Raw genomic sequence first — 26,543 nt, 5'->3', positions numbered from 1 at the left:
TCTTAACACTTATCCCTCCTTTGAAAACAAATGTCCAGAAATAGCCCTAACTATGACAAGACTCCTTTCCTATTTCCAGAAAGATAGATTTAGTCCCTGTATAGAGAACTTAAAAATGTTTGGGCTGGAGCAATGTTCCAAGGCCACAAAGAAAATAGAGTAAGGATTGCATTTTTCTTCCCTGTGATTTCCTCCCCCTCCCCCATCACACATAGGAGAAGCCCTGTCAGGTCACCCCAAATTCAAAGCAGGTGGCTTGTGATTTCTGGACAAAGTGGAGTCATAGAAGAGCAGATGATGGCGCTGCCTAAACAGAGTTAAATGGATGTGCCATGAGTTTCTGCAAGTGGTTTTCAAATAAGAGGTCGGGATGATTTCCAGACTGAGGTGGTTTGTGCTGGGGCTTGTTCCCAGAATGGCTGCTGCGACTTCTGTGGATGATGTAAATATTTGGATCAGCATTTGGCTGTAGCTCTGCTTTAAATGTGTGAAACTCACGTTGAAGTTTAATTATAAAAGTGCCTGAGTTAATTCGACCATTAGAGAATGAGTTTGCCTATGATCTGCATGCTTAATGTACTAACACCTGAAATGTCCCCACAACCCAGCTTCACCCCCCTCATCCCCCATCCCCAGCCCGATGCCCAGCCTTGGCCCCGCAACCCCATGGTACCCCCAGCTCCTACCATGTCCATCCAGGCTGTTGTGAGAACTGCCTGCCAAGCTCGGCCAAGGTACGCCCCAGCTAAGACAGGGCCGACAGGATGACCTGACGCTAGGTTTCCGTCGTCACCTCACAAACACTGGCTTGAAAGATCTTTTAACATCAACCAGCTCCTCCTTTTGTATCATCCCACGGAGTTGCGTGCAAACTTCTGTTGTTTTGTTAACAGTGTTACCCGTGACTTAAATGTACAACACCTGTTTGCTGTGTTGTTGTTGCTTTATCGAGGGAGGGGAAGAAGGTGAAGGGGGCGGACTAGAGGATTTGCTGGATTGGGGGAGAGCTTTTAATTAAGAGCTCATAGCTGCATGTTTCCAGAGTTTTAACTGTAGGTTTTATCGCTTAAAGGTCATTACATTCAGCTTCAAAATAATATCGAAACCCACATTTCCTACATTTTCAATTTTATGCTAGTATTTTTTTAAGAGCAAATCACAGCCAGCTGACTTGAAGACAGAGAGAATACAGGCCAGATGTTTGAAAGAGAAGGAAAAGCTTATAATGGGCAGCCACAGGAACTTTCTCCTAAAACTGATTGCACCCAGTCATGGCTTTTACAAAATAAAAGTTTATATAAATATGAAGAGAAAACTCAAGAATGAGTCAGGGACGGATCAGAAGACAGACAGAAATGCTAAAGTAATTATTCCAGGTAAAGTCTTAACCAATATCAACAGACACCAGATGGGAGAACCAAGCCGTAGGCGAGTAAATTAGCAACCAAAACAAAACTAACAAGGGCTTAGACTAGAGAGTGAGAGAGGAGCTCCAGGGGATCTGATAGGTCACCATCCTCCAGTGAGCTCCGAGACACTAACTGCTCTTCCCGAGGCAGGGAGTGACCCACCTCAAGGAGAAGAGATTCAGGTTCTCTGCCTCAGCGAAAAGGCCTGTGTCTTCCTGAGTGGCTCTAGAATTTTCTTCTAGTGTTTCAAAGACAGAAACTTCAGAGAGCAAAGCCCATGCCTACACTTCCCAGCCTTAGTGGCCACCTCATGTGCCACCTAACATCAGTCCAGGCTACACAGAGAAACTTGAATGCCAGTCCTCTTCCCCAAAACACGCATCCTATTTAAGCTGTTCCTGGAAACTTGCGGTTTTTAACCTGTTGGAGTTTCTGATCCTTTCAAAGAATTTAATGAAAGCTGTAGACTTTTTTTTTCCTCCCCCAAAACTTCCACCTTTACATCCTAAATTTTGCATTCCTATCCTGGATTCCTTGAAAATCCTCCTTAAGAAACCCTACAGTATCAACCCATTTGCTAATACTTCTATGGAATTTGGTCTCTCACTGAGGTTTTACTCGGTCTGGTTGCTCATGAGACCTATTTATATGCTTCCAACTCTTGAGGAAGGTAATTCCTTCATTCTACAAGAGCAACCGAATCCAGGTTAAAAGAGAGTGGCTTTGGAAATCTGCCTGTTGTCTAATTTTGGTTAGTGTCCATTAGAGAACAAAGAACTGAATTTCAAGAAATTAGAATCCTTACCAGAGAAAAGAATGAGAAATCACCCGCATCTGATACCTAAATCAGACTAGAACTCAGAAAGACCTGCCAACACAGGACGTTGACTTTATGGTGCTCACGCTAAGCAATTATAGTGATAAAGCTAGTCATGGCTAACCTCATGGAAAATGATAGATGGGACAAACGATGTCCCTCTGTCTTAGGTCTGTCTTAGTGGGCGTATGCATCATATGATACTCCATCCCATGGGCATGTGCATGTGTTTGTGGATTAAGATCCCCAAGTACATGCATATGCACATAGGATCAAGCTTGGTATTTAAATGTTTATTATTCATTTGTGCTTTAGGTTTTCTGAGAGAGGTAGCTGAATACATCCAAGACCATTACAGTGGCATTTTATCGATCCACATGAATTCAGATGAGGGAAACTAGTTCTCCATTCGTAAATTTTTCATCTAAAATTTTGTGTAGGAAAAAAAAGAAAGAACGAAAGAAAATTTTGTTTAGAATCACACTTAAACTACCTTTTCTCCTGAGGTATAAAATCATCCCAAGTACCTGGTACATGTCATATTTGGAAATGGAAATTCATGGAACTGTGTATTCTGAATGTATAAGCAATTCAAACTTTAAAAAAGTTCAAACCATCAAAGCTTAAAAAACAGAAAAGTCTTCCCAAGATGGTATGTTGTTTTCTGTTGTACCAGAAAATTATGAATCAGTACACCATTTATGAATGTCTCCACATTTTACTGTAAAATCCCTTAGCTTAGGGCATCCTTCTAAAAATTCATCAACTTCTTTCACACCTCAAAAATTAACCCAGCTTTGTGAAATGTGATGCTACTGTCCGTAAAACCAGAATAAGCAGTCAAGGTATTTACCTACATATAATACACCCCAACACATTTGCACACCGCAGCGCACACATGTGAGATATACTCAGGCTAGCCATAGGGAAGGAACTTGGCCGATGGCTCATGTTACCTCTAGAATAAATGTGATTTTCAGACAGGAGACTGGGGAGAGCCTTCCATTACCTTGCGACCTCCAAACGAAGCCACAGCCTCAACTCCAGTCCAGTACTGGCAACACCACCCAGAGAAGCTCATCTTCCAATCGTGTGATTACAAAGCTTTTGTAAGTTACTATGAATTTAGTATTTGGGTGCCAGTGGGGGTAGCGGATGCACTTCTGGCTTGTTCACGTTCATAGTGAAGATAGACCCAACTGTCCATCACTGAAGCTCCCAAAGAGTTCTCCCCTTCTCTATTTCTTAGAGTAGCCTTTTCGATACAGAGAAAGTCCAAGTAAATAAACCTTCGTAATCCCTTTTAATCTTGTGAGGTTTAAGGTCTGTTTTGCCTTCTTCTTAGACAGTCATGTATTTTAAAATGAAATGTGATAAATGGAAACATAAGACATATAGACATCAACACTCACTCACCAATGGTCTCAAATCATTGGTGTCTGTCACCAGGGTTTTTTTTTTTTTCCATTAGGATCATACTCCTGGGTATTTTTTTTTTTTCTAATAGGAGAGAGAATTAGGCTTTGCTGAGAATTGCGGGTAATATGAACAGGTAAATGTTGAAAAAAAATGCCATAGGTTTGGGGACAGGTGTTGTCATGACTATAGCAGTAAAAGTAAAATCAGCTCTTTGAAAAAAAAAGAAATGTTTCAATCAGGACAAACTTCCCCAGTAACTGAAAAGACAAGGATTTCTCCGAGATATTTTCCTTAATTTAATGAAGATGTGGGCATTCTGATGGTCATAGAGCAATTTCAGCCTTTTTCTTTTTTTTTTTTTTTCCTGTTATCTATACCGCTTTTACTGTCTACTTACCGTGAAGCATTGGATTTATTTCGGCAGTAATCCCAAAACTGGGATTGAAATGCCGCCTTTCTTGGAGGCCCTTTAACCACGCCCTCAGCTCCTGGGCCTTTCGGAGCACACCCCGCTTCACCTGGGCCCTTCCTCTGCATGCACGCCTGATTCCCAGCTGTGGTTTTGCAGCGTGCCTGGGTTCCTTACGTCATGTCGAGAAAATGATTTTTTTAATTCACTTTTTAAAAAAAGACACATAGAGCACTTTCTTTCTCCCTTCCCCCCCCCAACCTCAACCCCACTCCCACCCTCTCTCTCTCTCTCCTTTTGGAAGATTAGGGTGGGAAAAAATGACAAAAGAAAGGGACCCTATTAAAGCTTCAAAAAGTTGAAGAGGAGTCAGTTGACTTTTGATGGAAAGACAAAACAGACATTTTGCTACAAACTCTTTGCCCCCCCACCCCTACACCCAGCACAGCTTGGAGTGTGAGTGGTGTTCTGTACCAAAGCAGTTTTGGATCTGATCATTTATCAGCAGAGTGATTGGTAATTCCTGGGAGACTTTCTCATTTCTCTCTTACCACCTGTCTCCTATCCAGCCACCCAGTGTAGGTCTCCACCAGGAACTGGGCTCTTTCCGTTCTGCAATAAACGGAGATGCCATTCTCTTCTCCCTGCAGGTTCCCAATTCATGCCCGCCCCATCCTCAGGTGGATCCACCACTGGGTGCACAGCTGTGAATGAAAAGACCCCAAACTGCACCTCCGCCTGAGAAGGGGCCTAACGCTAATTACCTAGGCAGCCAACTCAGCCCAAATGGAGTGCATGTCGCTTAGCTTCTCAGCTGTCTCATACAACCCTGTAATTACGTAGAGAGTAGCGTGATTTATTTTTGCAGACATTGCTGCCTCAAAAAAAAAAAGGCAAAACGTTTTTAGATGCCCCCATTTTGCAGTTAAATATGATTTGAAAGATGGCATCTTTAGAAAATGCTGCAGTTTTATTATAAAGAGCAATTTAGAGCTCTAGAACTGTAGTTAATTCTACAGCATTCTCTCTCTAAAAGCATTTATTTGTTAGGATTAGTTACTGTTAGTTCTTTAAAGTTATTCAACGACTTTCAGCCAGGAAACTCAGCCGGTAGGACTTCCACACTTTGGTTTTAAATCGCAACTCATATTTATACTCTCTTTTTCATAAATCATTGAATTGCTTTGTATTTTAGTATTTAGGTTCTATGCTGATAAAAGAGCTCAGAGGGACAGAATCAACCCAAGATGCCTGTGCAAAAATGCGGGTAAGTTTGCCAAACAATTTTATTTCTAGTCGCTGAAATACTAAATACCGGGTATGGTTACAAATTGCCACTTTTCAAATGACTATTTTCTTCATCTGCTGGTCCGCTGAATCACATTGCTGTTACATAAAAAGGTGTTTAGGCTTTGTTCGTGTTTATGCTTGAGCTTATCTCACTGTGGCATGAGTTGATGTATGTCTGACATATTTACGTATTTATGCCAAGTTGCATATTTAAAGATTTAAAGTTAATTGTATGTACGTTGGTCATTCTTCAGATTCACTAAAGACCTTTGTTCTCTGAACTGCATGAAAACGCTTTAAACACCTACCTGCCAGTCTGAGGCTATTTACTACTGTAAAGACCATCAGTTAACTAAAAAATTATCAATTGCTCAAGTATTGAGAGCATATTATATAAAGCTAACATTCTTTATGAGGTCTCTCAATTCTGGGTTTTTGTTTTTTAGTAGAAGAAAAAAAGTCCACTCTGAGTAAATCATGTAAGGGCAATGTTGACAAAATGGCAGTTGTCAATGTCTGTGACGAGTGGCTGCTGGATGCTTATGCATCCTACTCACACTACACATTCACTGTAGCTCGTGTGTGTGTCCCTTGTCCTTGCTTCCTCTGTAGCAGGTGTATAGAGGTTATAATGACACCTGACTGCCCGTACAGATTAAGAACTATAGACTCATCCCATATAGCAACTAACTAGAGTCAAAATTTAAGATTGTTAGCAAGTGAACCCTAACTCTTATTTATGGCCAGTTACACATTTTCATTTATTTTACATGAGCAGCATCGGGGAGGGAGGGTGGAGGAAATATTTAAAAGCATATAATTAAACTAAAACAGCTTGGAAGGCAAATATGTCATATCGATGGCTCGTGGAAAGCTAGTATATGTGAATCTTCATGAAATTGAGAACTCAGTACATGATCGCTGACTTAATATTCGGATCAGTTCCATAGCAGAAGGATTGAAACTAGTTGTCTCTCTGTTTGACATAGAGTCATACTTCTTTTGTCCATGCCAATGACTCGTTATCCCAAGTACTGTATTTGGATGAAGAAAGCTGTGAGAGGTGTCAGGAACTCTGTTCCGGCTTTGTGGCTGCTTCCATTGCCTTGGAGATCACTCTTAGTCATCCTAATAATAACCGTGGATATTTACTGACTAGTTGGTATGTGCCAGTCTCCTGTGCTGAGCTGAATGCTTTGCAGGTCTATCCCACGTAATCCTACCTCAAACCTAGAGATTAGTATAGCCCCATCTCTGTTTTACATTTGAAGAGACAGAGGCTCAGAGAGGTTAAATAACTTTCCCAAGGTCATGTAGTGAAGAACTTGCCAAGGTGGGACTGGAACGCAGGTCTTCCTGACTCTAGAGACCAAGCATTTAACTACTATGCTCCCCATGCTTCTCCTGGGACATGAGGACATTGGACTAGACACCCATTAGGGGTCCTCGTTCGTGATTTTGTAATAACAGGAATCTTGTATTCTGAATGTATATCTGATCTAAATTATGTCACCAATGAACAATAAGAAAATAGGAACATCTTTCAGTCGTCAAGCCTCATGATAATTTTAGAGCTATTTATGAACATGTCTAAGAAATTAATTTGGCATCTTGATTTAATACTATTAACTCAGTTATCTGAGTCCAGCTACTTGAATGCTATAATCAGCATAAATAGTGCATAGAGTACAGAGCACCATTTAAAACCAGATTTGTGATTTGAATTCCAGTCAATTTCTTGAAATTAAGTGGATCTGAAATTCCATTTTGATAACAACAGGAAAGCCATTTTAATAGTGTCGGTGGAAAATAATTTAGTTAAACACTTGTCTTTTGCTTAAAATGAAAGAGAAAAGGCTGTTTAGAAGCCATTCTCCTGTTCTTTCGGGGCCATTTTTCTGGTTTGCTGCCCTTGGTATTTATTTGAGGTCGTTTACATGAAAATTGGAATTTTATTGATTCTTAGAATATCACAAACTCTTATTTCCCATCTTGATTAAATAAATATCAGTCTTTGGTTCAGTAGCTCAAGTTGCACTCACTGGATTCACTAGAGCTTTTCAGAACTAAAAGTGCAGGCGTGCTCTGTTCTCTGGGACTGTCGTGTTGTGAATTAGAACTCTCACCAACTAAAACGGTGTGGCTCTCAACTTGCAGCTAATTTTCAGTTCAAACCTCAAGTTGCTGTTTTCTCTGTTGTCAACATGGTAGGTAACATTGCAGCCAAAAGTCTCAGAATAATCAAGCCTACCCTGGGGAAAATACTTTAGGACACAGGTGATCTTAAAGGTTGAAATATAGTTAATATCAATTAGACCAAAGTACCATAGATTAAAACTTGACCTGGTTTACTCTTTTCATGGGGAAGAAAAAAAAAAACACCTTTTCAATTCAATGGTATGCATTTTAGCTGAAATTAAAATTTCTTTCCCAGTAAGAAGTAAATCAGTATGGTGCTTCGTTCTGAGAAGTATCTCTTCAATGTACTCTGTTCACAAAGAGGACTAAGATCTGGCCCCTTGCTCCCACTGAGGTCACAGTTCAGTAGAGGAGTCCAACGTGTTAACATTTTAATTCCCCCAGAGTAGAAGTATCGCTGGAGAGGAGTCTTTATGTTTCCACCCACCTGCAGGATCATGTCCTCCGCAGGCATGGTCTCCTAAAATCTGTTTATTAGTACTGATGACGGTTAATACTTGAGAGCTGTCTGCCAGGCCTTGCCCACGTGATTATGTGCATTAATTCATTTAATCATGAGGTAAGTATTGCTATTGTCCCCACTTTACATATGGGGGAATAAAGACCAACAAAAGTTAAGCAGCTTACCCAAGGTCATCCTGCCAGCAAGTGTACAACCAGCACGTGAACCAGAGTGATCTACCTTTACCACCAGACTCCAAATCCTAGGCTTTCCTCCCCCCTCTGCTGAGCCAGGGGACCATTTGTTGTCCCTGAGTTTTAAAATAGATGAAAATAGGGATGATCTGTGTTGAGAAAGAGCTTTAAGAACCTTCAAATACTCTGTAAAATTAGCTAAATTAAGCCATGTAGGTACAGACATATGTAGTAATTTGGGGTACACATTCCAACCTGTTAACCTAAATAAAAATTTCAGGAGTGTTTTTATTGCATCCTAAGCAATTACATTTTTTTCCTCCACAAGACTTAAACAATGTGCCTTGTTTGCCCCAGCACAAACCAAACACAGTCTTACCTCTTCAGAAACATCTGGAGTGTTTGGTAGTCACAATCGGTTATTTCTAAGTTTATCTAAACCTATGTTTATTCATCTCTAAGGTCCCCTCCAGTTCTGAAGCAAAGATAATTCCACACTGATGTCCTGGTCTTTAGTTAGACTCCTATTATTTCAATCAAAAAACAGGCCGAAAGCTGGCCTAATGTGTGCGATGACGGTAATCCACATCATGGTACGATATGGAATCACTGCTGTCCCTGTTCAGGTTAACTAGCAACCACTGACCTTTTCATTGTCTCTGCAGTTTTGCCTTTTTCCAGAATTCGTATAGTTGGAATTATACAGAATGTACCCTTTCCAGACTGGCCTCCTTCATTTAGCTGAATGCTTTTAAGCTTCCTCCTGACATGTCTTTCGTGGCTTGATGGCTCTTCCTGTCGCTGGGTAATTTCCCGTGTATGGATGTACCACAGTTTGTTTATCCATTTCCCCATTGAAGGCAACCTCAGTTGCCTCCAGGTTTTGGCAGTTCTGAAGAGAGGTTCTATAGACACTTGTATGCAGATTTTCGTCTTAGGATTATTTTCTCCTGGATCCAAACCCTCTTGAAATTGTCTTCTCAATTGTGTTTGGTGAAGAAGAATCAATAGAAACTTGCATCAAACCCTGATCTTTTTTTTTTTAAGTAAAACTGCAATTTCTGTCTTATCTTTCAGCATTTTATGTCATAAGAGCCTAAGAGATTAGAGACGCCATGATATTGAGGCACACTTCTAGGAAGATTGATTTCTGTGAATTATTTCGCTCTTCAGTAGTACAGCTTGGCCGCTTACTTCCTTGACAGCTTTACCGGCATTTCTAGTTTAAAATTAAAATCTGAAGACCTATATTAGTGATGTGTGAGTGGTAAGAGATACCTATTTAGTTTGGACATATTAACTGCTGCCGTTCAGGTTACTGGTTGGGTTTTCTAGCTAAATCTATGTTCAGAGACAATCTTCATTTTTGAAAGGACGCCTAAGGGGAAGCATTAGCTCTGGGAACCTGAATACATGATGCCCCCAAACATGTTCCCCATAGAACACGGAACCTTCGTTCCGTCACCCTCCCGGTCACACTGTGCAAGCACCTGGCTCCTCAGGCCCTGTGCACCTTAGAGGGCAGGAACCATGTATATGGTATCCCAGGCCATGCCATCACCTATTTCCCTTTTAAGGTGGTTTTGATGGTTCACTAACATAATGCCTGTAGAGGGCCATCTAGTTCAGTAAAGCCTCAAAAACACTTTGACTTCTTCCTCCAAACATCTGAAAAACAAATGAGTGGATGGATAGATTTGCTTTGAATTATTTCATTTGTTTTTCCTCAACCCTAATGTCCATGTCCTAGTCATTTCTCTGGTTTTCCATGCTCACAACATGTCAGAGAGTATTCAAGATCTTAGGAATCCTGCACTCTTATTTCCAGTGTTTAAAGGCCATTGCCAAAAGGGAGAAAAAACATTGGGAAACTGTACATAGGATGGCAAGATATAATTTTGCGGTTTTGCATTTTGGAAAGGTAGCTTATTCCTAAGTCAAATGGGAGTTTGCTCACCTCTTTAAATACTGTGTCCACAAGACTGAACTTTACAAAGCAATAAATACATTGCTTTGGCCTTTGAGTGTTCTCTTTGGTATAAGTAACTCCCACTTCAGAGATTCTAAGACGTTGGGTGGCTGGTGAAATAAAGGATTTGCTCTGGCTAGACGAGGATTGGCCCTTCCTTTTTGCCACCCCAGACGTACACATACCCCACCCCCAGCCCTGAATTTTGCCTCAGGGTATGATTATCGCTAATATACAAGATTCAGTCACTTCCCTAATTAGATGTGCCATTAAGAAACATGTGCTGCTGGAAGAGGCAGGCCATTATATTCAATTTAACACTGTGAAATCTGACTTTCTCCAATCCCGTAGTTGATGATTAGTATTGTTCACAGGTGTCTCTGCTCAAGGAAATTTCTCTTTAAAAAAAAGAAAAATATCTGTTTTCAACTAAATTAGGTAGAAATCTGCCATCTTGATGCAAGATAGGAAGTATTTCAAAATTATTTTTAAGTCAGGGATAAGCAGCTCTTCTGGCACATTTAAGTTTGGAAATCTTTATTTCCCAAAGAGCTTAGATGGTTCTGATACCATAGCTCAGGTTTCTTGTTCAGCTTGTTCCCTTTCACGTGTCTCATTTTTAAACTTCCAATCTGGAGGCACCTCTAAAGTTGAATTTTCAAATACATAGATTTCCCAATAATTGTGCCCTGGCTGCAGTGTGAAGGCTGTCTTTCTTCTGTGCTTGTGAGGAAACAAATTCACGTTAGAGAATGGATTAGGAAGACTGATAAAAAGATTTTAGAATTAGATGGAAATGTCCAGAAGCCTCTTTGATCTTAGAAGACACTCCTGTAGGAACACCCTCACTACTCCACATCACTGTCGTGGGCCTCCTCTGTCTTTATTTCCCACTTGTGTAAAGTCACGTTTTGCTCCTTCCACAACTCCCGTCTATGAAGAGTTGTTGTTCTCAGAAATCGTTCCCGGGACTACTACTTAGGAACCAGGCTGGGGAGAAAAAAACAAAACAAAACAAAAACTTGCCAACCGCTGTTTTTTTTACAAGTCTCCATTTGCCCACGTTTCAGGGAAAAATCACATATTTCAACTTCCACCCTCTCCCAAGTACTGCCCAAGCTGGTGTGTACAGGTGGAAGCTGGCTGATGAAACCACACATGAGAGTAACACAGCCTTTGGGACACTCACCTGTATGTGGACTGTTGTTTTGTGTTTCCCTGGGGGTCCTCTCAAAGGAAGACTCAAGAGTCCCCATCCTCTTGTCCCATGCTCTTCAGACCCAAGTTCTCTTACTGCTGTTTGTTTCTGTCACTCTGGTTCCTGCTGCTTCCCCATGAAACACCCTCACTACTCTGCAGCATTGAGACTTCAGCTAAAGGACTAAGTCCCACTTTGTCCTCAGCTTTCTTCCTAAACACATTGAGTTGATTGCCATCGGTCCAGATGTATCGCTCTGCTCCACATTCATTGCTGCAGCCACCATGTCACTGCTGCCCCAGCATGCAGCCCAGAAATGGTTCCATAATGCTCACAGATCTTGACTTTACTTCCACTCCTTTTTGCTAGTGTGGAAAGCAGCTAAGTGAAAGCATCCATCCTCACAGATCTTGACTTTACTTCCACTCCTTTTTGCTAGTGTGGAAAGCAGCTAAGTGAAAGCATCCATAAGTGTAATAGCTCAACTCTCCTGGGGCTCACAACGGGCTAGGCACTGAATTACGTAATCCTCACAGGCCTCCAAAGTAGATGCTGTATTAACATACCCATTTTACAGATGCAGTAACTAAGACACAGAGGTTGAACACCCTGACCCATAGTGCAGCCAGGACAGGAATCCAGACACAATCTTCTGTGCTCCTCTTCACTGTGGTTCAGAGCCTCCTGGAGGAAGGAGCTTGGCAGCGGGTCCCTGCATTAATTCAAGATGACCACACACATGCACACTCTGAAGTTGGTCTTCTATGTGATGGATTAAACAAGTTGGTGTGTCTTTTTCACATGCTTACGATTGGCTTTTTAATTTTAAAAAATCATACATTTTTAAAACTTCATATTTTATTGTTACAGAGGCAATACACATTTATTGTTACCCAGTTTAAAAATAGAGATACAGAAAGGAGAAATAAAAGCAATTGTGATTTTATCACACAGAGATGGTAAACACCTCTCTGTTAACAGTTAACACCCCGTTCATATGCAGTCCTCCAGGCTGATGAATCACGTATCCATAGGCATCCTTTTCCTACAAAGAAACAGAAATGTTCAGTGCCTGCTGTTTTGTTTTCTGATCTATTTTTAACCTAACAATATATTTTAAAATGTGTTTATTCCAATATATATTCATCTTCAGCATTACTTGCAGTGGTTGAACAATATTCCAATCCGAAACTGAACCAAACTTACTTAACCAGTTCCCCTTGTTGCTTGTTAAGTGGTTTAGAGTCTTTCTACGTTATAATCGATACTGTGGGTGACATCCCTAGATCTACATCTTTTGCAACTGGCCTGTTGGTTTTTGTTTTGTTTTGTTTTGTTTTGTTGGTTCTGTTTTTGGTTTTTTGTTTTTTGTTTTTAGAATGAGCCACTAAATGTAGAATGGCTAGGTTAAAAGGATACACATCTTGAAACTCTGGGTGAATATTGCCAAGTTGCCTTCCAAAAAGAACTCGTTCCAGTTTACATTCCCAGAGAAGTGCACAAAAATGTGTTGATGTTTGCTTGGCACATCTCTCATGGGCGTGTACTTACTATCTTGGATGTAGTCCTTGTTGAGGAAGAAACTTGGGGAACCTTTATGAGACACCATACCTCTTCAGCACAACCCCTGGGCTTATCATCTCTGTCCTGTTAACATCTGTTCAAGAGGTGACTCCAGAATCTGTCTCTATGACCTGAGCTCTTTATGTGAAGAATGTTTTTTATGCTTTATAAGCTTCTGAGAAAATATGGAAGATTAAATAATTCTCATTGTTTGCTTTGAAAACCAAGAGCGGCAACTAAGCATTAACTGAGGGTTTTTTGGAAATCACTCATCAAGCAGAGGATAGTGTGTTTCGATAAATTAACTTCTCTCTGAATTAACGTAGAGTGCAGTACAACTGGGTTTGTGTGCATAGCAGTGGAGAACAGTTCTGACTGTGACTTTCAGTCAAACATCAGCTGTGTTTTTAGGGCAGAAGTTCTCACGCTGTGGTAGCAGCAGCAGCAGCATCTGGAAATTTGTTATAAATGCAGAATCTTAGGCCCTGCCTCAGACTCACTATCTTAGTGTGTCCAGGCTCCTGTAATAAAAATAACATGTTACAGAAGAAATTTCTAAGTGGTTCTGAAGCCTGGGAAATCCCAAGGTCAAGGCCCTGGTAGATTTGGTGTCAGTTGAGGGCCCTCTTCCTGACTCATTGACTGTCGTCTTCCCTGTACCCTCTCATGGTAGAAGAGGCCCCTCAGGAGCACGCTAGCCCCATCCAGAGCTCTATGCTCACGGCCAAGCTCCTCCCAAAGGCTCCCCCTGCTAGTATGTGGGGCATTAGGATTCAACATCAGAAGATTGAGAGATCGCAGGCATTGAGTTCGTGGCGCCTACTGAATCAGAAACTCTAGGTGTGGAGCCCAACGATCTATTATATACCAAGCCTTCCATGTGCTCCGAATGCCCACAAAAGTTTGCCTTGGTCCACTGGACATTCCTCTGCGAGGCCTGCTGTAGAGCTAGGCTGCCCTAGAAGAAACATGGTGCCTGGAAACCAGCCAGGGCCAGACCAGTAGAGATGGAGGGCATCGCCCCACGCTGGACTATGTCTGGCCAGGGTGTGGGAGTTGCACGTGGCAGGATAGTGGCTGTGTCTCATGCTGGAGGAGTTGTCTGAATGGCCACCTGCCCATTGTCTGCTCTTGACACATGCGGTGAGACAGGCTCTGTATTCACCCGGCCCTCATTGTCGAGTTCTCATGACTGGAAAAGCCCTTGAGAGGTCACTTAGCCTCCTTTCCCTGCCAAATGAGACTTACCCCTAAGTCGTTAGTGACAGAGGAGAGTCCATACTATTTTTAAAGACGTCTAGAGGGAGAAACTTCCTGGCTGCCCCTCGTGATCTTCCTGCCCCCTCGGGAAGTGTTTCCTTCTCATCTCGGTGCTGGCCATTAGAACCAGTTTCCTCTTACGAAAACAAACACCTTGCCCTTCTCTCCTTGAGGCTGACAAATCACAAAGGTCTGTGAAGCTTCCTCGTCTCATAGGAATCTCTTGGCACACCTCTAATCACTTTTGTGGTTCTGCAAGTTCTTCCAAGGCCTTTGTGCCTGGCTCTGGGCACCAGAACTTTCTGACAAGTTTGCTGAGCTCTTCATGCATTGAGAAGCTGCTACTGTGGTGCTTCCTTACAAAGCTGGCTTTGTGCTTGTTACCATACATTATTAATTCATTTGTTCATTCACTTAAAAACCATGGACTTCAGCAGCTGTTAGATTGAACCCTATGAAATTGTTGTTAACCTTTTTTTTTTGACCCATAAAAATGGCCATGTTGTTGGGTTCACCCTAAGACCATGTGCTAGACATTATGGGAGAGACAAGAAACAAATCAAGGAACGTGTGAGCTGTCCTCAAGGAATCCCCCGCATAGTGAGGGAAACAAACCACCCCAAGACCCAGGGCAGTGAACACCAAGGGAGGACAGCAGAGGTGCCCATGGTGGGCCTGGGGAGCAGGAGCTAGCCATCCTGCCAGGCTGGGAGGCCACGCAAAGCTTTCCCAGAAAGTGACATTGAAACTGAGTTCCAAAGGGTAAATGCGCACTTCAATTGGCTGATCAGTGGTCTGCTCTCTACCTCTTATAATCTCTGTAGCATAACTGGTGTCACTGAATACAAAATGCAATACCCCTGGCTTTGTGCACTTTTTAAACGGTTTGTAAGTTACTCAGGGCTACCTACCAAACATAACTGTTTGATCCCATTTTAATTTACTTGCTGAAACTGGATATAATAATGAAGCTTTAAAATGCACTGAAAGAAAATATTACGTGGATAAATTAATCGTTATGACTCAGCACCGAATATCTAACTAGAAAGTACTCCCAGATAGCCACGTATTGGTTAAAACTATACTCTAAGTTGGATGGCAGGAGACCATCGAGAAACCACTCCCCAGTCTGTGTTTAAAATACACTGGATATGAGCAGGGCGTTGTAGGAATGCAAGGTCGGTAGCATCCGCCCCATGGGCCGCCTTACTCTGCTCCCTCTCTCTACTGGTTCTGGGGCCCACACGATTCTCATTAGGAATGTAAACATCACTCCAGACTCAGATACAACATCACGGCTCACGACTGAAGTGCTCCCCGTCACAAACCTCTTTGCTCTCACTCACACTTACGAAAGTCACGCTCTGAGACAGGAGCATCCCTGCGGCCTCAAAAGGATCTTCTCGGACTGTTGATTCCGTGTTAGAAAATGAAAAACTGTTTCTTTTCAGGGCATGTTATACAGATAAAATAAAAGCATCAATGGCCATTTCTGCCTTGATACAAATATTCAAACAGTTCATGATTTATAAGACACAATACTACTTTCTTCAGTGAACTCAAAAATCCCTCTTTAAAAAAAAAATTCTAAAAGTATCCAGTTACTTTACCTGTTAACAGTATCTCAGGTGCCCACCTGTAGATTAGGAGGGCTGTACGACCCCTATTCAGTGTAATGCTTGTAGATAATACAAACCCAAGGGCTAACCATGAGGCTGGCTATGCATTTAAGATTCAAAAGTGGCATTTTATTTTAGGTTTCAGAAATGTAGCATTCCCATATAACTATCATTTCTCTTGGATAATAAAAGGATGATGATTTTATTTGGGGAAATTGTGAACAAAACGCAAGCGACTATCACTATAGTGCCTTTAGTAGGAGAGCAAGATGCTATAAAGGCTAAGTTCATTTGGGGGGGTGTTACCTGGGAGTTTTCAGCTGCTAAGGTATCCCGAGGTCCTCATTACAAACGTCTCTCCAGTAAAGCTGGCCCCGAAGAGGGAGGGAATTGGAGGACTTGGGGAAGCCTCAGCAATCCCACAGAGTGTGGCCATAGGAAAACAAAAAACAAGAAACAAAAGAGAATCATGATGTAAGGTTTGCCCCGAGCATTCTCCTGAAGAAAATTCTGTTTACCCAAGTAAATAAGGCTTGAATGCTTAACATGAACATATAGGGGTGTAGTAACCATCCAGAATCCCAGCAAGGCCTGCAGAGAGCTCGTGGAGACCAACGTCGCCCCAGAGCAAGCACTTCGTGACCTGAACCGTGATGTCCAGCCTGGGTGCCTCTACATATTCGCTGTCTTCCTCTGGGTTTTCAGCTTTTCCTTAAAGTAACGCATGAAAAGTCATCTTTGACAGCTCAGTTGGTCCCAGTAGGGCCAACAGAGGCCCCCCGCAGGGGACGGATCGCCATCTCTCACAGAATCATAGGTGCCTCACCAGGGAGCCTTGCTAGAAGGCGGGCCAGGTGCCGCTGGGCCCAGCTGGGGGCCTCATCTTCTCGTCAAGGCCCGCAATGCGGGAGACGCAGAGTTAGGGCTCGGGGCCGGGATGTGTGCACCCCCCGACCCCCCACCTCTCGCCCCTGGCCCGGGTTCCCCTGCAGCAGTCTGTGCACAGGCTGCAGCCCAGGCCTCCGCTGAGGAGAGGGGGGATTCTGGGCCCGCCCCAGAAGATGCTGCGAAGATGGTAGCATCCTTGTCCCAGGACAGAAATCACCCCCATGCCTTCCTTCCAGGCCTCCGGCCCCTCCATCCCGGTCGTTGCCCCGCGGCCCTGTGTTCCCTGCTCTCAGTCCCAGCAGCGCCCACGTTGTCGCGTTGCTCCAGCCGGGAACGTCCCCGATGAAGGTGGCAGCCGCTGCCTGTAGCCGCCCCCGCCGGGCGTCCGTTCCGATGCCCTTTGGCGGCCCTCGCAGAGCCGGCTGCTCCCCCTGGCCGGGCCTCCGGAGGCTTCCTCTGGGGGCGAGGCGCCCTGTGCTGTGACGGCCTCGGGCCTGCCCACCTGCCCGCCTGCCCTGCCTGCCCCCGCCTGCCCCCGCCTGCCCACCTGCCCGCCTGCCCCCGCCTGCCCCCGCCTGCCCTGCCTGCCCCCGCCTGCCCACCTGCCCCCGCCTGCCCTCCTGACCCCGTTCCCCGCCCTCCAGCCCGGGCCTCCGCCGCCCGCCCCGCTGCTTGGAAACGTCCGGGCGCCGCAGCTGGGCCGCGGAGCCGCCACTTCCAGACCCCGCCGCCGGCCTCCTCCCGCCGCGTTCCTCCCGGTTTCCAGGCGAGCGCGTGCCGCTCCTCTGGCGCAGCAGCCTCCCCGCCCCCCGGGCGCCTGAAGGCCCGTGGGTCCCTGGAGGCCAGCCCGCCGGCCGCGGGGCCTGGGACGGAGCCACAGCCCGACAGCCCGGCCGCTGTCCCCGCCGAGCCCCGGCGCGGGTCCCAGCTTCTCGGCAGAATCCCACAGGCCCGAGGTGGGCCCCGCGTTCTCTCAGCCGGGGAGCTGCCCGTTGCACCCTCGCAGCCGCTGAGTGGACCGCAAACGGCTTTGCTTTCTTCCTTTTCTGGGGCGTTTTCCTGACGCTAAACGAGGCGTCGGTGTTTTCATCTTAGGTTAGCTGCGCGGGCTTCGCGGTGCGGGCGGCCCGGCTGACAGAAGCTGGTCGCGGCGAGACGAGGGGCGGGCCGCGGCGGGGTGCGAGGCTCCTCACGCACGGCTCCTCCGCACGGCTCCCCCCCGCACGGCTCCTCCACTCGGCTCCTCACGCACGGCTCCTCACGCACGGCTCCTCCGCACGGCTCCCCACGCACGGCTCCCCACGCACGGCTCCCCACGCACGGCTCCCCACGCACGGCTCCTCCGCACGGCTCCTCCGCACGGCTCCCCACGCACGGCTCCCCACGCACGGCTCCAACGCACGGCTCCCCACGCACGGCTCCCCACGCACGGCTCCTCCGCACGGCTCCCCACGCACGGCTCCCCCCGCACGGCTCCTCACGCACAGCTCCCCCCGCACGGCTCCTCCGCACGGCTCCCCACGCACGGCTCCCCACGCACGGCTCCTCCGCACGGCTCCCCACGCACGGCTCCCCACGCACGGCTCCTCCGCACGGCTCCCCACGCACGGCTCCCCACGCACGGCTCCTCCGCACGGCTCCTCCACACGGCTCCCCACGCACGGCTCCTCCACACGGCTCCCCACGCACGGCTCCCCACGCACGGCTCCTCACGCACGGCTCCCCCCGCACGGCTCCTCCGCACGGCTCCCCACGCACGGCTCCCCACGCACGGCTCCTCCGCACGGCTCCCCACGCACGGCTCCCCACGCACGGCTCCGCCGCACGGCTCCCCACGCACGGCTCCCCACGCACGGCTCCTCCGCACGGCTCCCCCCTGCACGGCTCCTCCACTCGGCTCCTCACGCACGGCTCCCCACGCACGGCTCCCCACGCACGGCTCCTCACGCACGGCTCCCCACGCACGGCTCCTCCGCACGGCTCCCCACGCACGGCTCCCCACGCACGTGCGGGGGCCATGTACGGCAGCCGGCCCAGGCCCTGGTGCTGCCTTCACGTCGCCGCCGTGTGGGCTCTCCTGGCTTTACCTTTGATTTGTCTTGCAGCTTTTTAAATAGTTGCTTGGATAAAGCATTGGAAGGATAAAAGTATCCAAATCTTTTTGGCCGTCACAAAAGGAGACTGGCAAGTCGGGGTAGTTTTAAAAGTAGCTAAAAGCACTTAAAAGAGCTGCTTTTGTCTATACTGCATGAAAGAGTCAATAAAGACTAGTAACACTCTTCCCCGTTTGCCCTGTCTTTGAAGCAGGTGTCTAGCTCTCCAAAAGACGTAGCAAAACAGGGTGGAACCTGAAACACCTTTTCCATGGCTCAAGTGAAAGGTGCAACGTAATTATTATAAGTTCAGTGAGGTTCATTCACACTATCCAAGTAAAAGCCTTCTTTAATTCTGGTCACATTTAGGGTTTAAAAAAACAGAAAGTCGGTATGTTGGCAAATTGGACTTAAATAAGAACAGAAAAAAAAACCCACAGAAAATTGGGTAATGTTCTCTCCCAGTTACTTTAATATCCGTAAGGCAGGTGTTTGCAGAACATGGTCGTGGAAGGGGAAGCTGTGGGGGCGGCAAACAGGGAGGAGGAGGCGGGAAAAGGGAGAGGTGGGGTCTCTAAAAACCCACGGCAGTTCCCGCCGTAGCAGTTTTGCTGCATCCTCGTCCGTGTTCCCGTGCGAAGCCCGTTCTCCGAGTCCTTTCTCAGGACTTTATGCTGTTGGTGATTTATTGAAATGGTTTCCTCACCTTTTTGTGTATTTTCTCTCCTGTTTTGTTCCTCCCTGTCTTATCTGGAAACTCCATCAGGCTAACTGTCAGGTAGGTTCTTCTCGATGTGTAATGCGGTTATCTGGAGGCCCCAGAGTGGGAAATGGAGTCCCCAGACGATTGGTGACCTGTGACAGATGATAAAGCCACCCAGAAAAGGCCCATCCTAAATTGTGGAGAAACTCTCCGCAGAAGCTGCAGAGTCTCGGCATGTTAGGCCGGTGTGGACGTCCATCCTAAGGCCTTGGCCTAAGGAGGTGTAACAGCTCTCGGTGATAAAGTAGGTTACCTGGACTGTCTGGTCCTGCCGTGGCTCAAAACAGTGTCCCGGAGGGCCTCATTGTCGCAGGGCCGTACTATCCCGCCCTGTGTGGTTGCAGCGATGGTGCCCTAAGCGTATCTGTTCTTACGGATTTGGCCAGGTTCCGGAAAAATTCACAATGATGTCTTTTAAACCCCTATTTCCAGCTACATATTCAGACCAGTATGGTGCCATGAGAAAGGAGTAGCTAGGAGAAAGGGGGAGTGATAGCATCTATTTTGTCACTGCAAACCTCACCCTGGGAGTTCACTCTGATGTGGCTTAACGCCAGTCAAAGGGTGGTTACTTGAAAGTGCAGTGGGAGACAGAGCTGTTCATGCCCCCCCTTTGGTGTCCTGGAGAAGACATATCCTTCACTCATGTGAGGCTGCAGAACAAGCTCTTTTCAGACCCCCAAGTGCAAGACAGACACTTTAGAGGACCAAACCGTAGCTAAGCCCAAGAGAAGAGAGATACACATTTAAATCAGTGTGTTTGGTGTGTGTGTTGTTTTTAAGTTGGGGGCTCATTTTTACCTTTCAAGAGGAGAAATTAATGTGCTTCAGTTGCCATGCAACACCAACCACTCTTAACAGCTTTCTAATTTTAATTTCAGAAGTCTACAGAGCAAATGAAGAAGGTCCCCACTATTATTCTCTCGGTCTCTTATAAAGGAGTCAAATTTATTGATGCAACAAATAAGGTGAGTACCACATGTCTCTCTGGTTTAGATACCCGATAGGCACCTGGGTATGTGATCTAAATTCCTTTTGTTCCCCTTCTGCTCCCCCCCCCCCCACCTTTCTGCTCCCTGAACACAACCGTGGACATATACACGTGCACACACTTGTACATATATACAGGAGGGCACATTTCCCCTGGAGGTCTGGAGGACTTCATCTAGGATTCCTATATGTATTTTGCTTTTTCTGTGGCATCTTCTCTAATAGACTTTGGCTACTTAGTATCCAGCATTTCCCCCTCGGATTAGAGAACATAACAACAGGAATAATTTTTAAAAAGGCACATTTATAATGAAATGCAGCAATCTCATTGTTCCTCCGCCAGAGGAAATGTTACTGGCTAACAAAGGCCTGGGGCATTTGTCTTCCCATTTTTCTAGAGATGTATAGGTCCTTTCTTTGGATGTGTGTAATCAGCACCTGACGCAAGGAACACATTCTCTGACTTCTGTATCTTATAATTGTGTCTATTCTCAGCTGTTGAGATGGAAGAGAGGCCTTCAGCTGTATCGTTTTGTTAAGAGGCACAATCAGGGAAAAAGCTGAGGCCCTGCTGTAACTCTGCTGTGACTTTGTGCTCACGATGGGAACAGGTCATGGGTGCTGTGGTCCAGTGTGAACAACAGGGCTGTGTTTTACCTAAGTGTTCCTGAGTTCCTCAGGAACATGGCGAACATGACCATGTCTGCCCTAGACTAGGATACTTGGGTGTGACCATTGTCCCTCTCCATCAACAGCCAAACCTGACCGGTCCCTCCTCACAGCACCCCCCAGATGAATGCGTGTTTTATTCCTATAGCCTCCCAACCGATAAATTGTAGGAAGAGGGGAAATGAGGTGATTCTCACTGGTGAATACCATTTATTTTCTGGGCCCCCTACCCACTCACACCCCCCCACACCTGTACTCCATTTTAGAGAATGGGACTCAAAGTCATGAAACAGGTGAACTAAACAATAGTAACTTAGGGCCAGGAGCAACCGGACTTAAGACACCAGCAGGGAGCTCCATGGGCAGGGACTATTGGGTGGCTAGAATATCCCCGAGCATCTGAATCAACCAATCTGGAGTTCCCCTGATTTGTTTGATAGAACCAAGGAGATTGCTGTATCAACAGTTAGACAAGCCCAGGCTCCCCAGATCGACTTAGGCGAATAACCTCCCAATTTTAGAAACAGTTCTGAAACTGAAGCAGAAAGCTCACAACCCAGCATGATCCTGTAGGCAGATGATGTCCAAGGTACAGAGTCGGGTGCCATGTGTGGAATGATAGTTTCAAGCCTGTGATATGTCATCAATAGTTACTATTGTGGGATTACAACTGTGGAGATTCTCATCAGAAAAAAATCTCGACTGGAAAAAGAAAAAAAAAATCCCGATTGGTCTGCTTTTTTATAAGTTGGAAGCAACTAGTTACTGGTGCACAAACTTCCTTTCTCCTGAAATGATAGTTGATTTTGAAGGTTTCAGGACTTTATAGGACTCTTATAGACAACATCATGGCCAATCGCTGTTGCTAAATTTCAAGAAAGGCTTTGGCATTGGGGTTTTTTTCTACCCCTTATCTGAAGCAACCCTCTCCCATTTGCATTTGAAAACTGTGAATGGCAATATATTTCTAGTAGAAGAGGTCGATATTCCTTAGGTTAACCACCTTCACAGTAGCAGACTCTGACAATTTCTAAACAAGTGGCATTTGACCTGAGACATTCGCAGTCATCCTGTGAAGCTGGTGGCGTGACAGGATGCGTCTGTATTAATAGCACCCTCTCTAATCCACTGTGCATGATCAGAGGACTGAGAGGGCTCCATCAGTTCTGTTGCATTCAGCTCACAGCCACTCTGAGGCCTATACCTCTGGATCCCCCCTATACCCTGAGGACACGCGTCTGCTTCAGTAGCCAGTAGTGGGATGAGTTACCCAGTCCGCTCACCGGTCACTGTTCTGCGGAAGCGGAAGCACTGAGAAACACGCCCAAGATGATTCTGTGCAAATGAAAGCACTAAAGAAGGCCAGCATACCTTCCCGGTTCCTGGAGTGTGGTCCTGAACGTAGTTTCAGAATCTAGGGCGGAGGCCACGTGCCTGCGTTGGTGGTGGGCAAAGCCAACCTTTCCATAGCCACATGTGCCTGGCGCTTGTCTGGGAAGGGGGGGGTGGGGGGGAGACGTCACTGACTTTGACATCCCGGGGCCCTGCAAGGTGGCTGATTGGCCCCGACCCAACAGTGGGTGGGGACAGAGTGGGTGATTCCAGGCTGCGGTCTGGTGGTGGGGGTAAGAGAAGACCCAACAGAGAGACTGAAGTGGAACGGTGAAGGAATGCAGGGTGCCCGGCCATGATGGGGGGCTTAGGCCACAGAAGGCTGAGCAGCAGCCCCCTCGTCCCACAGGCTCACGGGGCCACTGTGGAGGGGCCGTGCCCAGGTCATGTGCTGAGGCCTGGCCCCCAGCTGCGCACCTGCCCTGTGGCGGAGGCCAGCCCACCCCCCGCCAACACTCATCCTGGGTTGAGGCATGGGGTAAGCTCAGGAGCCCTGCTTTCACTGTGTGTAGGGAGTTTGTCCCCTGGGAGGCCTGGTTTTAGTGGGCCTGGCACGGGAAGCACTGGTGGAAGGGATGCATGTTTGGGGACCCCGTGGGTGGGGTGCGACTGAGGTGCTGGCCACCAAGTCTTGAAGAGGGCACCCCCCCTGAAGTTGCACCTCCACATTCATACTGGGTGCTCTGGGCATGCCCCCCCTAACAGCCGGCCGCTACCCCAGGGGTCCCTGCTCCGCTGCAAGGGTGGAGGTGCCCGTGGAGGTGGAGGTGCTCACAGAAGGAGGCAGGCCTGGGACTTCTGGGGGCTGGTCGTGGGGAAGGACCCGGGCCTGACCCCCACCCTGCACCCTGATCCAGCATGGCCTGGGCACCGGGGAGCCCCAGCACTGCTCTTCTCCCCGTGACCCCATTCCACAGGACAATCAGCCTCCAGCAAGGCGTGATTTCCTCGAATCCCTAAATGACGGTTCCTATGATAGAACAGGGTGGCCACACCCTAATCCCTTGACCCTGGGACCCCTTGTAGTCAAGGTTAAAGTTAACATAAGGTGAGGACCTGAAAACATGGAGATGATCCTGAATTATCCAGGTGAGCTCAGTGTTCTTGAATCCCTAAGTGACTCAGCTGCCGGGGCCCAGACAGGCACTAGCCAATGTGGAGCCTAGACACTTAGGAAACGAACAACCTCTAATCCTGATTGAAGAAGGGAGAGCAGAAAATGGCCATGGAATAAAAATGGAGCTTGGAACAGACCTCATCCAGAGATGTGGAAGATAAGGCCCGTGGGCTTCCTGTCCATCCACGGCCAGGGGTAAGCCCAGCGTGGCCTCCTGCCCACAGGTGTCTGAGAGTTTGGTTACAGACCCGTCTTCAGACCAGCAGGGCCTTGCCGGAGGTGACACAGTCCCTGCATCCAGCTCTTGGTTGGCAGGGGGCTGCGTTTTGCCTTCCCGCTCCGACCCCCTCTTCGGCCCTCCCATCCAGGTAAATTCGGAACAGCGCGGGCCTGGGCCTTGGTGTGTGTGTGTGTGTTTTTGCTTCTGGAAAGCCAACTTCACACAGGCTTACGCTTTTAAGCACAAAATAATCCAGAACATTTGTTTAAACAAGTGCCCTCTTTTTTTTTTTAAATAGCACATACTTCTTCTCCTAAAAACTTTGACTCAAATGAAGAGCCCATTAAGCATGTGTGCTGTTCTCCTCTGAATCAGCCTCTCCACGGGCCACCTCCAGGCAGCCCTCAGCAGGGCTCCCGCCCATTTCAGATGCTGTCTCTGAAGCAGGTTGCATCCTGCCAGAGAAGGCCCAGCCCAAGGAGGAGACTCAGGAGAAGACCCCTGCCTGTCAGGCCAGCAGTGAGGGAAACGGGGAGAGGCCGACTCCCAGGCCCCGCCACTGCCGCATCACACACCGTCCTGACAACCTCTCTGTTAATGGGCTGGACCAGATGCTTCTATTCTACACCTACCAGCCATGCACCTTCTCAACATGTGATGCAGAAGACTGAGCTGCCCAACCTTCTATCCCAAAGAAGGGATGGCAGGAGCCCCTTCCCACTCCTGTTGAGCCTTTTAAAAGCTCTAGTCTCCTTAGAACATGCTTGGACATGGAGGCCGAGCAACAGGAGAGGAGCCCATCTTAAATGAGAAGCAGCACCTGTACCTCAGGTGGACATCCAACTGTTCATTTATGGAGGAGCCGCTAACTGAGGTGTGGCAGGGGATGGAAAGGATGTGTCCCCCCTTGGCATCTTCTCCAAGGAGGGAGCCAGCCACCCAGTCTCCAGCTGTAGTGTCCTTGGTCTGAGACGCATCTTCCGCTCAGAGAGCTGGCCTCACCGTTGTGTGAAGGTAGACAGAGTAAGGGCAGCGTCTCAATGGAGATCTCAGAGCATCGCCACATTCCAGCCCCGTGGATGGATCAGCACATTCCGTTCAAAAATACCGCCCTGCATCTGCTATCCATATGGATTCACTTAACAGCGTATTTTTAAAGTGCCAGTAAGGATAATTAAATATCAGTTATTTTTCACCAAGTATGGAATACGTTAACCTGCCCTCCCTCTAGACCACATGGCAGCAGAGGAATAAAAGTTCCAGTGGCAGGACAGGAGGCCGGCTTGGGAACACGGAGCAGGGCAGAGGAGGGCAGGCCTCAGTGCACAGCTCAGCAATGATCCTGGGCTCCTGGGAAATAGAGAGGTGTGGGCATACAAGGAATTGAGGAAGAGCAAGAAAGTAGGTCTTCATCCACTTGGGCTGCTATAACAAATTACCAGACTGAGTGGCTTAATAAGCATTTATTTCTCACAGTTCTGGAGGCTGGGAAGTCCAAGGTCAAGTCACCAGCAGATTCAATGTCTGAGGAGAGCCCACTCCCTGGCTCGTGGATGGCACCTTCCTGCTCTGTGTTCGCATGGAAGAGAGTTCAAGCTAGGTTTCTCTTCTCTTGTAAGGGTACCAAGTCCATCATAAAGGCTCTATCCTCAGGACCTTATTGCCTCCCAAAGGCCCCCCTCCAAATACCATATCACATCACGGCTCAGGATTTCTAAGAACTCAAGATAGGAATTTGGGGAGGACATAGGCATGCAGTCCATGATAAAGAGAGCTCTCCAGTGATATACTCTACCTAGTTTACAGTTTCACCCAGGGCCATGATGCCATCACATGCCACCAAAAATTCTTGAGAAGTGGCATCTTGTGCATTGGCTAGATTCAGGGAATTCAGTGCAATAAAAATCACAGGGCATTTTTCACTGTAAAACTTCTCAAGAAGTTGATTTTCTGATCTGTGTGCAGTAAAGGATCTCAAGAACATAAAATGCCAATTTAGTTTTAAAAAATTGGAGCCAACACTCTATTTCTGGTGACAGTGGATCTGAGACAGGTGACCCCAAGTCCACACTCCCTGAGGTAATGGCAGCTCCTGATCAAGATGACGGTGGAAGCTCTCGGCACTCGCTAACATCACCCCCGTGAAGACTGTAGATTCTTAAATTCATTTTAAGACTCACTAGTTCCTAATTTAGTTTTCTACTTGAAGAAATGCTATCTGAATGCCAGAAGAGGATCGTGACCTTCTATTTTGGAACAGTATCTTGCAGCAGAATGTTATTTGTTTATGGGATTCAAATTTCAAATTGACTTATTTCTGACAGAACGCTGCATGTAGTGTCAACATGCAGGGCCACAGTGAAGAATGTCCTAATTTAATTTTCTTTTATGTGTTAATTCTGTAATTGCTTCCCAACCATACAGCTCAGTCGAATGAGGAACATGCAGTACTTGCTGGGGGTGCTGGCAGGGAAGGACATTTTGTAAGCATTTTTAGGCTTTGATGGGTATACGTGGAACATTTTATTGCCAACAGGTTATTTAAGAGCATGCAATTAAAAAGTAATTAGCGTAACTAAAGTATTGAGGGTTTTAGAACTGTGACAACTGCAAAAAACATAAA

At 46.7% G+C, this 26,543-nt stretch overlaps 2 protein-coding genes across 29 annotated transcripts in view; one reads left to right on the top strand and one right to left on the bottom strand.

Moving 5' to 3' along the window:
• The window catches only part of ANKS1B (ankyrin repeat and sterile alpha motif domain containing 1B), a 1,050,493-nt gene that overhangs the window by 992,866 nt on the left and 31,084 nt on the right, over positions 1-26,543 (top strand). For 19 of the 20 annotated variants that reach the window (XR_013350846.1, XM_077845971.1, XM_077845965.1 and 16 more), the window contains 4 exons: positions 3,207-3,335; positions 5,250-5,321; positions 19,536-19,547; positions 20,414-20,500. Coding sequence is in view for 19 of the 20 variants with exons in the window: in XM_077845971.1 (XP_077702097.1) it covers positions 3,207-3,335; positions 5,250-5,321; positions 19,536-19,547; positions 20,414-20,500 (300 nt within the window). In the remaining variant the exon portion in view is untranslated. The remainder of the gene's footprint in view (positions 1-3,206; positions 3,336-5,249; positions 5,322-19,535; positions 19,548-20,413; positions 20,501-26,543) is intronic. The other variant, XM_077845963.1, reaches the window with a different exon arrangement.
• Positions 12,187-26,543, bottom strand: part of APAF1 (apoptotic peptidase activating factor 1) — a 144,443-nt gene continuing 130,086 nt past the window's right edge. For 4 of the 9 annotated variants that reach the window (XM_077845984.1, XM_077845989.1, XM_077845987.1 and 1 more), the window contains 4 exons: positions 16,095-16,197; positions 15,522-15,612; positions 15,081-15,152; positions 12,187-12,391 (listed from right to left, as the gene is read on the bottom strand). The gene's annotated coding sequence lies outside the window, so the exon portion shown is untranslated. Of the gene's footprint in view, positions 12,392-15,080; positions 15,153-15,515; positions 15,613-16,094; positions 16,198-25,368; positions 25,490-26,543 lie in introns of those variants that run through there. The other 5 variants (XM_077845991.1, XM_077845992.1, XM_077845988.1 and 2 more) reach the window with 4 other exon arrangements.

The sequence above is a fragment of the Canis aureus genome, chromosome 13, assembly GCF_053574225.1.
Source record: "Canis aureus isolate CA01 chromosome 13, VMU_Caureus_v.1.0, whole genome shotgun sequence".
NCBI classification, from domain to species: Eukaryota; Metazoa; Chordata; class Mammalia; order Carnivora; family Canidae; genus Canis; species Canis aureus.
The sequence above is the reverse complement of the archived record's forward strand: the minus strand, read 5'-3'. Positions and strand labels throughout refer to the sequence as shown.